The sequence below is a fragment of the Dendrobates tinctorius genome, unplaced genomic scaffold, assembly GCF_039654945.1.
Source record: "Dendrobates tinctorius isolate UK_male_01 unplaced genomic scaffold, ASM3965494v1 ptg000062l, whole genome shotgun sequence".
Lineage (NCBI taxonomy): Eukaryota > Metazoa > Chordata > Amphibia > Anura > Dendrobatidae > Dendrobates > Dendrobates tinctorius.
In genome coordinates, this window is record NW_027361730.1 from 16,671,432 (window position 1) to 16,686,131 (window position 14,700).

General features: G+C 39.3%; 1 protein-coding gene across 2 annotated transcripts in view; it reads left to right on the plus strand.

Moving 5' to 3' along the window:
• LOC141092954 (TRPM8 channel-associated factor homolog) overlaps positions 1-14,700 on the plus strand; it is a 54,788-nt gene that overhangs the window by 19,174 nt on the left and 20,914 nt on the right. For both annotated transcript variants that reach the window (XM_073579332.1, XM_073579333.1), the window contains exons 2-5: positions 9,253-9,879; positions 10,012-10,964; positions 12,839-12,933; positions 13,098-13,311. In XM_073579332.1, the coding sequence (XP_073435433.1) occupies positions 9,263-9,879; positions 10,012-10,964; positions 12,839-12,933; positions 13,098-13,311 (1,879 nt within the window). In that variant the 5' untranslated portion in view covers positions 9,253-9,262. The remainder of the gene's footprint in view (positions 1-9,252; positions 9,880-10,011; positions 10,965-12,838; positions 12,934-13,097; positions 13,312-14,700) is intronic.

Below are 14,700 nucleotides of genomic sequence, written 5' to 3' on the forward strand. Positions count from 1 at the left end.
AGGGGGTCTAGTTTCCAAAATGGGGTCACTTGTGGGGGGTTTCCACTGTTTAGGTGCATCAGGGGCTCTCCAAACGCACATGACACCCGCAGACCAATCCATCAAAGTCTGCATTCCAAAACGTCACTACTTCCCTTCCGAGCCCCGACGTGTGCCCATACAGTAGTTTTCTCCCACATATGAGGTATCAGCGTACTCAGGACAAATTGGACAACAACTTTTGGGGTCCAATTTCTCCTGTTACCCTTGGGAAAATAAAAAAATGGGGACTAAAAGATGATGTTTGTGGAAAAAATACGATATTTTTATTTTCACGCCCGGTCGTTATAAACTTCTGTGAAGCACTGGGGGGTTCAAAGTGCTCACCACACATCTAGATAAGTTCATTAGGGGGTCTAGTTTCCAAAATGGGGACACTTGTTGGGGGTTTCCACTGTTTAGGTACATCAGGGGCTCTCCAAACGCAACATGACACCCGCAGACCATTCCATCAAATTCTGCATTCCAAAACGTCACTACTTCCCTTCCGAGCCCCGACGTGTGCCCATACAGTAGTTTTCTCCCACATGTGAGGTATCAGCGTACTCAGGACAAATTGGACAACAACTTTTGGGGTCCAATTTCTCCTGTTACCCTTGGGAAAATAAAAAAATGGGGACTAAAAGATCATGTTTGTGGAAAAAATACGATTTTTTTATTTTCACGCCCGGACGTTATAAACTTCAGTGAAGCACTGGGGGGTTCAAAGTGCTCACCACACATCTAGATAAGTTCCTTGGGGGGTCTAGTTTCCAAAATGGTGTCATTTGTGGGGGGTTTCTACTGTTTTGGTATATCAGGGGCTTTCCTAACGCGACATGGTGTCCGATCTCAATTCCAGCCAAATGGCGCTGCTTCCCTTCCGAGCTCTGCCATACGCCCAAATAGTGGTTTACACCCACATGTGGGGTATCAGCGTACTCAGGATAAATTGCACAATATCTTTTAGGGTCCTGTTACTTTTGGAAAAATAAGAATTGAGGGTGAAAAGATCATTTTTGGGGAAAAAATATGATTTTTTAATTGTACTGCTGTACGTTATAAACTTCTGTGAAGCCCTTGGGGGTTCAAAGTTCTCACCACACATCTAGATAAGTTCCTTGGGGGGTCTAGATTCCAAAATGGTGTCATTTGTGGGGGGTTTCCACTGTTTTGGTACATCAGGGGTTTTCCAATCGCGACATGGTGTCCGATCTCAATTCTAGCCAAAAACGTCAAATGGCGCTGCTTCCCTTCTGAGCTCTGCTATGCGCCCAAATAGTAATCTACACCCACATATGGGGTATCAGCGTACTCAGGACAAATTGCACAATAACTTTTAGGGTCCTGTTACCCTTGGAAAAATAAAAATTGGGGGTGAAAAGATCATTTTTGTGGAAAAAATATGATTTTTTAATTGTACCGCTGTACGTTATAAACTTCTGTGAAGCCCTTGTGGGTTCAAAGTTCTCACCACATATCTAGATAAGTTCCTTGGGGGGTCTAGTTTCCAAAATGGGGGCACTTGGGGGGGTTTCCACTGTTTAGGTACATCAGGGGCTCGCCAAACGTGACATGGCGTCCGATCTGAATTCCAGCCAATTTTGCATTGAAAAAGTCAAACGGCGCTCCTTCCATTCTGAGCTCTGCCATGCGCCGAAACAGTGGTTCCCCCCCACATATCAGGTATCAGCGTACTCAGGACAAATTGCACAATAACTTTTGCAGTCCAATTTCTCCTGTTACCCTTGGTAAAATAAAGAAAATTGAACCTGAAGTATTTTTTTTGTGAAAAAAAGTTAAATGTTCATTTTTTTAATATTCAAAAAATTCCTGTGACGCACCTAAAGGGTTAATAAACTTCTTGAATGTGGTTTTAAGCACCTTAAGGGGTGCAGTTTTTAGAATGGTGTCACTTTTGGGTATTTTCTATCATATAGACCCCTCAAAGTGGCTTCAAATGTGAAGTGGTCCCTAAAAATAAAATGGTGTTGCAAAAATGAGAAATCGCTGGTCAATTTTTAACCCTTATAACTTCCTAACAAAAAAAAATTTTGGTTCCAAAATTGTGCTGATGTAAAGTAAACATGTGGGAAATGTTATGTATTAAGTTTTTTGTGTGCTGTATCGCTGTGATTTAAGGGCATAAAAATTCAAAGTTGGAAAATTGCGACATTTTCAAAATTTTCGCCAAATTTCCGTTTTTTTCACAAATAAATGCAAGTTATTTGAATGCAATTTTACCACTAACATGAAGTACAATATGTCACGAGAAAACAATGTCAGAATCACCGGGATCCATGAAAGCGTTCCAGAGTTATGACCTCATAAAGGTACAGTGGTCAGAATTGTAAAAATTGGCCCGGGAGTTAACGTGCAAACCACCCTTGGTAGTGAAGGGGTTAATTGAATAAAGGTTATATTCTATTTAAACAATATCCATATAGTGTTTTCAATATAAAAGGAATTTAATATTTGACTAATTACGTAGTAATATGTGTTTTAGTTGGTGAAGTCACCGCAAGTAATATGTGTTTTAGTTGGTGAAGTCACCGCATTCCCAGAAGTACTTATACATGAAATTGTGTTAAGGGGTTAAATGGGAACTTGATGCAACTTGTAACTAAAAATCAGGTATCTTTTATTATTTCTTTCATAACAAGGTTACTTGCCGCTGAGAGCTCTAGCGATTCTGTTGTAAACTTTGAACAATCTAATTTTGTTAGAAGGGTCCCTTAAAGGGCAGCTGTAAGTAAGATCAACCCTCCTAAGCTGTCTATATGGGCAGCCATGTTATATAAAGTTGAATATAAAGATATCTTGATATTTGTGATTTGATGTTTTACTGCAGTGAAATCTACATATTTTTTAATATGCAGATGAACCGTTTAGCTCTATGGGTCAGACACAGATCTCCCTAAGAATCTGTCCCTAGAGCCTATTTTAAATGAAAGGGGGAGTTGCCAGTAATGATGTGTAATGACTGACAGTCTGCTCTCCTGATCTACATCCCTCACACAGGTAACATCCCTTTTCATTTATAATAAACTCTGAAGGCAGATTCTCTGGGAAATAAATGTCCGGCTCATAGATCTTCTCAGCTCATTTACATATTAAGAAAAACAATTCACATATATCCTAATTGGCGATCGAAATGCCACCTAAGGATATAGAGAGATTCCAGCAATAGGGTTTGATGAAAAAATAGATTTATTAACACATAATTAAGAACAGAAAAAATTAAAAAACAGGGTGGGAATAAACCTCCACTAAAGAGGATGTGTAATAATCACAGGCAGAGCCCCCTTCACAGAAAACTCACTACTCTGTCTACATAAACAAAGAATTTTTGTAAACTTCAAAAAAGTGCATGGTGCATACAACGCTTAGTGCAATAAGGAAACTTTGTTATTGTAGACAGAACATAGCTCCAACACATAGAAACCCCATAGAACAGCCACATATTCCTCACCCCATGGGGATGTGTGGCTGTTCCTGCCTCCTGTCACATCTCGTTACTCTTCACAGCTTTTAGGTGATGAAATCCTTTGCTTAAATTATATTATCTCTGTACTATTGATACATAATTTTGGGATTCTTTGATTGATATGTATTCCTTTGTTGGGGTTTCTATGTGTTGTAAGTTTCCTTATTGCACTAAGCGTTGTATGCACTATGCACTTTTTGAAGTTTACAAAAATTCTTTGTTTATGTAGACAGAGTAGTCTTTCCATCATTCCCTGGCTTATGGAATTGTTAACCATGAGAAGTATTGTGTTGATGTAAGCAATTGAGGTCAGTGCCATTTTTTAGTCCACAACAATTAGACTTTTGTACTAAGTATTATATGCACTATGCACTTTATGAGGTATTAATTATTTTGTGTGGGCTCAATTGGCCTTTCCTGGCTTTGATGATTGTTATTTATGAACAGTGTATTCCTGATATATATAATTTTGAACATCTGACAGATATTTAGCTCATGAGTTTTTTGTGAAGGGGGCTCTGCCTGTGATTATTACACATCCTCTTTAGTGGAGGTTTATTCCCACCCTGTTTTTTTAATTTTTTCTGTTCTCAAATATGTGTTAATCTATTTTTTAATAAAACCCTATTCCTGGAATCTCTCAACATCCTTAGGCAGCATTTCGTTCACCAATTAGGATATATGTGAATTGTTAATTTGGAGTGCTAGCACTTACTACTTCTGACGTCCGTCTGGTGCGAGTCTGAGCTGCAGTAAAACAGCTCCCCGAGCATCCCTGAGACCCTTTACCCCTATACAGGGATCTGGAATTACAGCAGAGCCCCAGAGGTAGCTGCCTATAAGAGCAACGGACCAGAGCAGGACGGTCGCCAGAAAGAGATTAATAAACCGGACCGAAAGCGTAGTCAGGAGGCCAATTTGAAACCAGGCGGGCAGCAGAGGTACAAAATCGGCAGGCTGAAGCAGAGTCAAAATCCAAGCCAAGGTCAGGGTCATAAACCGGAAGAGCAGCAGAGGTACAAAATCGGCAGGCTGTACAAGAGTCAGAAAACCAGGCTAAGGTCAGAGTCATAAACCGGGAGAGCAGCAGAGGTACAAAATCGGCAGGCTGTAGAGTGGTCAGAAATCCAGGCTAAGGTCAGAGTTAAGAATAGCAATTAAACAATAGCACACTGGGGAAACCAAGACTATATCTGGCGGCCTGCAGGACAGACTCCAAAGTATTTGAAGGATAAGGCTATCTCTCACAGGCTCATAGTCTGATGACCTCATCTGGACCGCCCAGAACCAGGCCAGATGACTATGCACCAACCCCTTCACCTCTGACAGAAGAGCGAAGCCTGTGCCCATCAGATGTCTGCGCAGGAGCCCCTTCTCTGTCACCACCATCACCCACAGGAGAAACAGTGATGCCAAATACAGAGGCATGCGTCAAAGGAGCAGACCCACATGAGGACATAGACCTCCTATTGCTGGCACCCCCAGTTGAAGGAGTCTGGGGCCTCCCAGTGGCCGAGGCAGGAACAGCAGCCCCTGAATCCGACGGCGACGTGACAGTCCGGCGCCTCCCAGTGGCTGAGGCACGAACACCAGCCCCTGAGTCCAACGGCGACGTGACACTATTATGTGCTTTGGACTTTATTGGTAAATGAATATTAAGAAAAACGTAGATTTGATTTTCTGGATTTGTTTTCTCTTTTTGACTCTCATAGCTGTGATTTACCCATGATGTCAATTACAGGCCTCTCTCATCTTTTTAAGTGGGAGAACTTGCACAATTGGTGGTTGACTAAATACTTTTTTCCCCACTGTATCAAGGTATCATTCTATTCAGCTGCCTGTGACCTACATGTGTATATAAACGACTTATGAGGGTTGATCCTACTTGCAGATTCCCTTCAAGAGAAACCTGTGACTTACAAAACAATTATTTACTTGCAGATAATCCGGGTAATCAGCAGGTAAAAAATAAATAAATCATGTTGGGCTCGTTTACTGGAATATATATATATATATATATAAACGCTTCTGGAAGAAGCATCTCTTGTGAAACGGCGCTCATCAGGTGGCAGGGGCAGCATCCAACACCTTGTGCATAAGTCTCACTACAGCTGTCCTGTGTCCTAGCTGCCAGCTACAGTTAATTCTAATCCAAAATCTCTTCTAACTTCATTCACTATCCTCTGCTGTGCACTGGACTTCTTTTTCCTTTGCAAAGGAAATAAATTGCATATATACATGGGACAGCTGATTCCTACTTTATTATTATCTTTCATGTTTTTTTTCTTTGGTCCCTCCTTTCCCTTACAGTAAAAATAGGCAAAATCTCTGTAGTGCTTGCAGCACCTTGTTCGCCAAATTTAGCAAATTATTGCAATTGCTGTCTGAGTATAAGGGCTTCTATGTAAGGGCTTCATAGGTATTGTGGACCCTGGATATATTCCCCTTTTTCTGGTTTCTTATGCGCTATGCACTTTATTAAGATATGAAAAATACATTGGTTTGCTGCTGGTTCTCCTCTTCCCCTTTCATGTTGGAGACCAAATTGCCCTGTCTTTTTAATGTCATTTAATCATTGTTTTAAATGGGTAATTAATAAAAATTGTACTTTTTAAACTTATTCCTTTATTTCACTCCTTAATCCTCATGGTACCTGCCATGATGATTTTTTGGTTTGGACTCGTTTACTGGAAGCATTACACAGGTCAACGAAAAAAAATTTTTTTTCTGGTGTCCAAAATATTTTAATGAATTTGGGGTATTTTTGGGGTGCTGATTCTGAATATGTCATCAGTTTTGCCAGATTGGCTCAAGTTTTTGAGATTTTTGGTATCTTATTTATAGCACTTGTTGGTAAATGCGACGCATCATCTCATTAATTTCTTTGGATTAGTACTTGAACTGAGCAGTTCTCAATATAGTTTTGTGTTAATTAGTGTTCTAAAAGTTTGTTCATAGCTTGATTTTTGCACTAACTTTATGTTGTTGTCTGTTTTCCAGTGAAAAGCATGAACTCATCATGAAGAAGTTGTCTTAACGATCCAGACTCATTCTGTTACATTTGTGGTGAATATACACTGCCAAAACATAGAAGAAACATAACACACTTCGTAAAAAAAGTGTATTTTGCCTATTTTGGGGTTATGCTTGGGGACCAAGACAAGTTTTGGGCACCACACATAGTGTGCAAAGCATGTATCGAATTATTACGAAAATGGAGCAAAGGACAAAGAAAAAGCTTCAAATTTGGTGTTCCAATGGTGTGGAGAGAGCCAAAAAATCATCATGATGACTGTTATTTCTGTGCAGTGCAAGTGCAAGGATTCAATAAGCATAAGAAACGAAAATGGGAGTAACATGGAATCTGCAAGAAGGCCTGTCCCTCATTGTGAAGATGTGCCTGTACCTGTGTTTACCATAAATAACAGTCATCATGATGATTTTTTGGCTCTCTCCACACCATTGGAACACCAAATTTGAAGCTTTTTCTTTGTCCTTTGCTCCATTTTCGTAATAATTCGATACATGCTTTGCACACTATGTGTGGTGCCCAAAACTTGTCTTGGTCCCCAAGCATAACCCCAAAATAGGCAAAATACACTTTTTTTACGAAGTGTGTTATGTTTCTTCTATGTTTTGGCAGTGTATATTCACCACAAATGTAACAGAATGAGTCTGGATCGTTAAGACAACTTCTTCATGATGAGTTCATGCTTTTCACTGGAAAACAGACAACAACATAAAGTTAGTGCAAAAATCAAGCTATGAACAAACTTTTAGAACACTAATTAACACAAAACTATATTGAGAACTGCTCAGTTCAAGTACTAATCCAAAGAAATTAATGAGATGATGCGTCGCATTTACCAACAAGTGCTATAAATAAGATACCAAAAATCTCAAAAACTTGAGCCAATCTGGCAAAACTGATGACATATTCAGAATCAGCACCCCAAAAATACCCTAAATTCGATGAAATATCTTTGGCACCAAAAATGCTGTTGACCAGTGTTATATTCTCCCTGTAGCCTCTCGCTTTCAGTCATTGTGGCAGTGCATGGATCAGTTAGTCACCTCTCACTGCACACTGAGCATGCTGTAATCACTCTCTTGCACATTGACAGCTCCACAGTGAGTGTGTGAGCAGAAGATTTTGTTACTCAAGATGCAGGGTAATGATTGCATTGGCTCTTACTGTGTAGTGAGTTGTGACTGTAACCTCAGCCTACGCCACCCTGATAACTGAAAGTAAGTGGCTGCAGAGAGGATATACCTTCATTTTCTCCCTGTAGCTGTTGCTCCAGTAAACCACTGTAACATGATTTAAATGCTATTTACCTGCAGATCACCACTATATCTGTAAGTAAATACGGTAGCTGTTTTTAAGGTTTCCTTTAAAAAAATGAGCGGATTACTAGGTGATCCACTGCTAGTCAATGAGCTGTAGACTCTAAACACTGTAATTCTGTTAAAAGGCTTCCCACATCCCATAAAAAGCTTTCCATTAGGTGACCCATTTCGGGAACTCTTGGTGATTCTCATGTAATATTTGCCGGAAGCTGGCAGTAAATGTTCAGTTACTCTGCAGTGCCAAACATGTTAGACATGTTCAGAAAAAAGAAGAAATACAGTAGATGCTTTAAGTAGCCAAAGCTCCAAATTATTTAACTCCCTTTGTTAACGCAGATTGCCCTAAGAAGTTGTGTGAAAATGCATTTCATAAACAAGAACTCCCCTTCAAGTATGCAACTTGCCTTACATAGAGTAATAGAACATTTAGAATCTGGTTATTATGGAAGCAGTCTACTATCAACTCATCTTTGTTTGGAGGAACTATGGTCATTGTCCATGAAAATGGTTAATTATTGATATGTACATTACAGACCTCAAGCATATTTTATAAGACAGATGGGGCATAGTCTGCTATATAGGAAATAAAGACTTCAAGAAAAAGATACATTTGATCCAGGCTCCTACCTTATCTCACTTGGCAGACTTTAGTAAGTAGGCATACTGTATTTACTAAAGTGTAATATATTTAATCACTTTAGGACCTCCTCACGATTTTATGTGTCCTTGCAGTCCGCATATCACTGTGCAATAATGTTTTAGAATGTCATTGCAGAGTAAACAGTTGCACACGATTATTCAAGTGTAGGAGTTGACGGTCATGCACAGCTTGACTGCCAACAGAGAAGGCAAAGATAGTTTGTTACTCTTGTAACTTCCTGATCACTGTATACGCAGCACTGAACAAGCTCTATGTATATTGTTCAGAAAGTGCTACAAGCGCTTTCTCCTCCAATTACAGTGATATTACCAGAAGAGCATGAGCTTCTGGGTCCTAAGACACCCATATTATCTCTGCACTTTAAATTAGAAGATTGAAATTGCCTTGACACTGGGGCTACTATACTTGCCCCAGTTACAGAGGAAATCAAATTTCAAAAAATGTAGTTAAATGATAAAGGGCCCTCCAAAGGTCTTTTGCAGCCTTATAGTGCCAAGGAGTGTGGTATAGATGAAAAAAATGTGTAAATAAACTAAAGAAGGAAAAAAATATTAGGTTTAGCCCTGCCCGAGTCTGAATAAGAAATTGTGTGTCCAATATATAAAAATAATTATTTTATTAAGGAGACCACAATTTAAAATGTATTTTAGTGGTCTTTTATGGTTTAAAAAATGTTAAAAACAGGCATTTTCTTTTTTTATTTTCATTTTCAAAAATTGTTCATTTTGTGTTACAGAACATAGAAAATGGCTGCTAATGAAGACTACCGCTCTCTGGTCAAAGGTATCTGTAGTATAAATTTCTCTGGGAAAGACGTGCCTTGTAATCTCCTCCTGACTGGTGATGAAGCTTTTCCGATCATAGCAAGTCCTGAAAAACATGTCCTTATTGCTGCCTCCAAGTATGGAAAGGGTCGGCTTGTGGTCATGAGCCATGAAGCATTCTTGAACCTGCCCCAATTTATGGATTTCCTTAAAAATGTAATATCTTGGCTGAAACCTTCCTCAGAAGTGGTAATTGGTGTTGACAAAAGCTTCAACAACTTGGAAGAGATGATTTCTGCCTCTGGACACAAGGTTGAAAAGATCTCTGGTCTGAAGAAAGATTTGGGAGTTCTCTGTACAAATGGATATAGTGATAACCAGGCACAGGAAATAGTCTCTTTTGTAAAAGAAGGAGGAGGTCTTCTCATTGGAGCTCAAGCCTGGCAGTGGGCTTCTAGCCACAAACAAGATAATGTTCTGTGCAATTTTCCTGGAAACAAAATAACTTCTGTGGCTGGGATATATTTTACCGGTCAAGCTGGAGAAAGAGGGAACTTTAGTGTGAGTGGAAAAATACCATGGTGCCCATTCTACAAAGAGTAAGTACTATTGATTGTTCTTCACTGTTTATCATCATTTAAATGTCATTATATGGATCTTTGCCTAATTAATACAAGTATGAAATAAAACTATATTATATTCACTTTATATTTTTTTTTTGTTTTCAACAGTGTGACCTTTTCAGCGGATTTAAAGCATCTTGTGCAAGGTGTTAGCAGCATGGACATTAGTGGGCAGTGTGTCCCCTCTGAGCTTCTCCTTCACGGACCTCTGACATTTCCAATTGGTCTAACCAGCAATAACCAGTGTTTTTTTGGTGCAGCATATTACGGGAGAGGGCGTATAGTTGTGGGGACACACGAAGGCTATTTATGCAAACTGGAGCTCAAATCCTTCTGGCTCAATGCGATCTCATGGCTGGATAAGGGAAGACAAGGAAAAATCGGTACTGTACAAAAACTGGCTAAGTTTGCAAATGTCCTACAAGCTGAAGGTTTACAATGTGTGGTGTCTGATTTAGCTCCTGAGCTCAGTGTGTACTGCTGCACATCGTACAGTGATGCTGAGGCAGAAAAAATCCAACAGTTTGTGGCAGAAGGTGGGGGTCTGCTTATTGCTGGCCATGCCTGGTACTGGTCTTACTCTAATCCAAATGTGCTTTCTCAATATCCGGGAAACAAAGTCCTCAATAAGCTTGGAATCAGCATTTTGGGGAGAACAGTTGCTCGGGGCAACTATCAGGTTTTGGATCCTAATGCAGAAGCTACTACCTACCATTTTCCTAGAGCTGTCTCTCAACTGTTAGGTGACTTGACAAGTGGGGCTCAGTTAACACCATCCCTGAGTGATTGGCTGCCTAAACTCAGACAAGATGTTTTGACATTCATGAGGATGCCAGCCAGCCCTCTTATTTCTTCTCTACAGGAAGAACTGGTACATCTGGCACATGACTGTAGTATCCCAAATGTCAGTAAAGAGTGTCCAGCGAAAAGCTGTTCTAAGGAAGCTTTCATGTTGTGTCTCGCCCAAGAAGTCAGCTGTCTGGATAAGTTGAATGATCTAGAATGTGAGAGTGGTCCTTGTAAACCCCCTATTGTGGTGCAGATTGATGGCACAAACCCTGGTAAAGTACTTTTCTCATATCTCATTATATATACTTTTATATTTGTTTTATATTTCACAATGCTTTTTTGGACAGATCATCAAATCATGTATTTCTTTGCCTTAAATAAAAGTTTTTTTCTCTTATGGCTTGTTTACATAGGCATGGTATTATTCTTCTCCCACCCCCAAAACATGTACCAATATAGGGTATACATCTTTTTTATTTGTCAGGACACTGTTCTTATAGTACCATTTTGAGGAGCACTGCCTAAAACGTTCTTTCAGGATTAATGCCTTTTTTTTTCTATAAAAATTAAACTAACGGGCCCATTGAGAACAATGGGATTAATTGGAATACAAATTTCCCTCAAAATTTAATGCAATGTGAGCCAGCATGAACTGAGTCTTAAGAAATATATGAACAAGCTCTTACATTCCACCACGTCACTTGCACTGTAGCAGTAATCATTTAAATGATAAGATTGTGTTTGGGTCTATGAACTAACAGGCAGGTTATTGTTAACTACCTTCCTTTTTTGAATGAGGATGATCTCTGCCGGTTCAGCCAGCAATACCCCTGCTTCATTTCACCTCTCGTCAACAGATTAAATCTTCCTCTTCCGTTCAGCCCTGTCGACGGAGCGTCACTGCAGACAATCATGCTGATTCACTCTTTGCAGTTAGGCAGTGGGGAGACAGCTGTCAATCAGCATGACATTTGCAAAGATGCCCTATCGACTGAGGGGAAGAAAAGATGCTGCTCTGTTGACGTGACATCAGCGGAGGCTGCTGAATTGCTGACTAGAGCAGTCTATCAGTATATTAGTTCTTAGCCCCATACACAAAAATAATAAAATTCCCTATTAACCTGTTTAATACTGGCTGTTTTTTCTGGTTTGTTTGTTTTTTGCAAATATGGCAAAAAAAACTCTAAAAGTTTCAATCCTAATAAAAATATTTTTGTGTATGTCGAGGCAACTTAACTGGAGAATTTTGGTATTAGTGTTTTTTGGGAACAATGTAAAAAAAAACCATAAAATATAGGGCAGATAAAAAAAATTCCGTTAAATCTGTTCACCTTCCCATAAAGTAGAAGCTGAAATCTGTTTGGTTGCTATGGTCAACACTGACAATCTGCCTGCACTACTTTTCATGGTTCAGTATGGTTCAGCATTTAGCAAGTGTTTTTGCATCAGTGTTTGCAAGTCAAAATCGGGAGTGGAACCTACAGAGAGAAAACTATAATTAAAAGATTCACACCTCAAAAATATTTTGGAGCCACTCCAAGTTGTGACTTTCAAATACAGATGAACAATGATGTGTGAATAAGGGCTTAAAGTGAAATTTTCACATAGGAATTAGTATAAGCAAAGCTACCCTTGTGGCAGAAATCCAATTCACAAATCTGAGTAGGATTTAGAAATTCCCCATCATACTTGACAAAATTAAAAGATAGAAGTCCCGGCTAGACTGTGGATCTAATGACCTGTGTAGTATCATAGATCCTTATGATCCTGTTATTAGATGTTAAATCTCAGTCTTGGCCCCCCAAAAAAGACCATAATTCGGGCCTATAAGTGCACATCTATTATGTTCAAGCGAGATTGGCGCATTGTACACAGCCTGTAAAGAGTCCCTATGGCTCATACTTCAGAGCTGTAACCACATTATATGCCTCCCCTTGGTGTCTCAATACAGTAACAACAAAGTAAGCAAGGCTTCTAGGGAAATGTATGTCCATTATTTGGGGGCATCTGAGACATCATTCATAAAGTAGTTTTTCTATCTATCGTACTGCTTGGTCCCATTCACATATTTGTGATTTTTTTCGAAAAACAACCACCTAAAGCGGGTCCAAAACAACATATTTATAAATGGGTATTCTGTCCCCAGGTGCCAATGCCTGGAGAAGTACTGGACTCTACGTACCTCCTCGGAAAACAGTAACTCTTGTGTTTCCTGCCTCAGCTGTGGGTAAAGGTCTAGAGGTAATCTACAGGAATCTTTCTTTTTCTGCCTACTGATAAGTGTTAGCAGGCTATCCGTTTCTAAAACTGCACACATATTCTTAAAATACTTCACTACTTTTTATATTGTAAATGATCACTTCTGTGCGATGATGATTGTAGTGAAAGCTTGATATTTATTACAGGTGCAGGTTGGCTGTCATTCAGATGACCTGAGTGGTGCAAATCAGTATTGTCGTGCACCAGTGGTTGTGCGTAAAAAAGCCATTGATGATGAGAAAGTTTCTATATCCTGTGTCTGGGGCGGACTTCTTTACATTATTGTCAAAGCCAATAGTCAACTGGGCAGTGTTCCAATTTCAGTTCAAGGAGTAGAACTTGCTCCTACGTTTATAAAAGGTAAGTATAGAATGCCCAAATTTTCTCTATATGTCCTAAAGTCAACAGAGCCACACACAATAAATGGCAGTTCTCTATAGCCAAGTCATATACACACGTGGTCAAAATTGTTGGTACCCTCGTTTAATGACAGAAAAACCCACAGAAATAACTTGAACCTGACAAAAGTAATAATGAATAAAAAAAATCTATGAAAATGAACAAATGAAAGTCAGACATTGCTTTTTAACCATGCTTCCTCAGAATTTAAAAAAAAAAATAAAACTCATGGAATAGGCGAGACGACCAAGAATGATACCATTGTTGAAAAAAAAATCATAAAAAAGCCAGACTGGAATTTGCCAAACTACATGTTGACAAGCCACAAAGCTTCTGGGAGAATGTTCTATGGACAGATAATATAAAGATGGAACTTTATGGCAAGGCACATCAGCTTTATGTTCACAGACGCAAAAATGAAGCATGTCAAGAAAAGAACACTGTCCCTACTGTGAATCAAGGAGAAGGCTCTGTTATGTTCTGGGGCTGCTTTCCGGCATCTGGCACAGGATGTCTAGTATCTGTGCTGAATACAATGAAATCTCAAGACTATCAAGGGATTCTAGAGAGAAATGTGCTGCCCAATGTCAGAAAGCTTGGTCTCAGTCGTAGGTCATGGGTCTTGCAACAGGATAATGACCCAAAACACACAGCTAAAAACACCCAAGAATGGCTAAGAGGAAAACATTGAACTATTCTGAAGTGGCCTTCTATGAACCCTGACCCAAATCCTATTGAGCATCTTTGGAAAGAGCTGAAGCAAGCCGTCTGGAAAAGGAAACCTTCAAACACGAGACAGCTGGAGCAGTTTGCTCTTGAGGAGTGTGACAAAATACCTGTCGAGAGGTGCAGAAGTCTCATTGACAGTTACAGGAATCATTTGATTCAAAAGATTGTGCAACAAAATATTAAGTTAAGGGTACCATCATTTCTGTCCAGGCCTATTTCATAAGTTTTATTTTTTTTTAAATTCTGTGGAAGCATGGTTGAAAAGCAATGTCTGACTTTCATTTGTTCATTTTCATAGATTTTTGATTTATTATTATTACTTTTGTCAGATTCAAGTTATTACTGTCACCATAGTGGGGTTTTCTGTCATTAAACGAGGGGTACCAACAATTTTGACCAAGTGTGTATTCTAGATACTTTGAATACTACCGTATTCCAGATACTTTGAATACTACCGTATTCCAGTGAAGGCCATGTTAATAATTTTGCATTAATGGTACTGCTCCTTTATCTTACAACCAACATATTTTGCATCTACCATTTTTTTCTACGGCCACATCACAGCTGATCTGACAAAAAAAACAAAACACGATAGTTACATCAAGCAGCCATCAATAATCT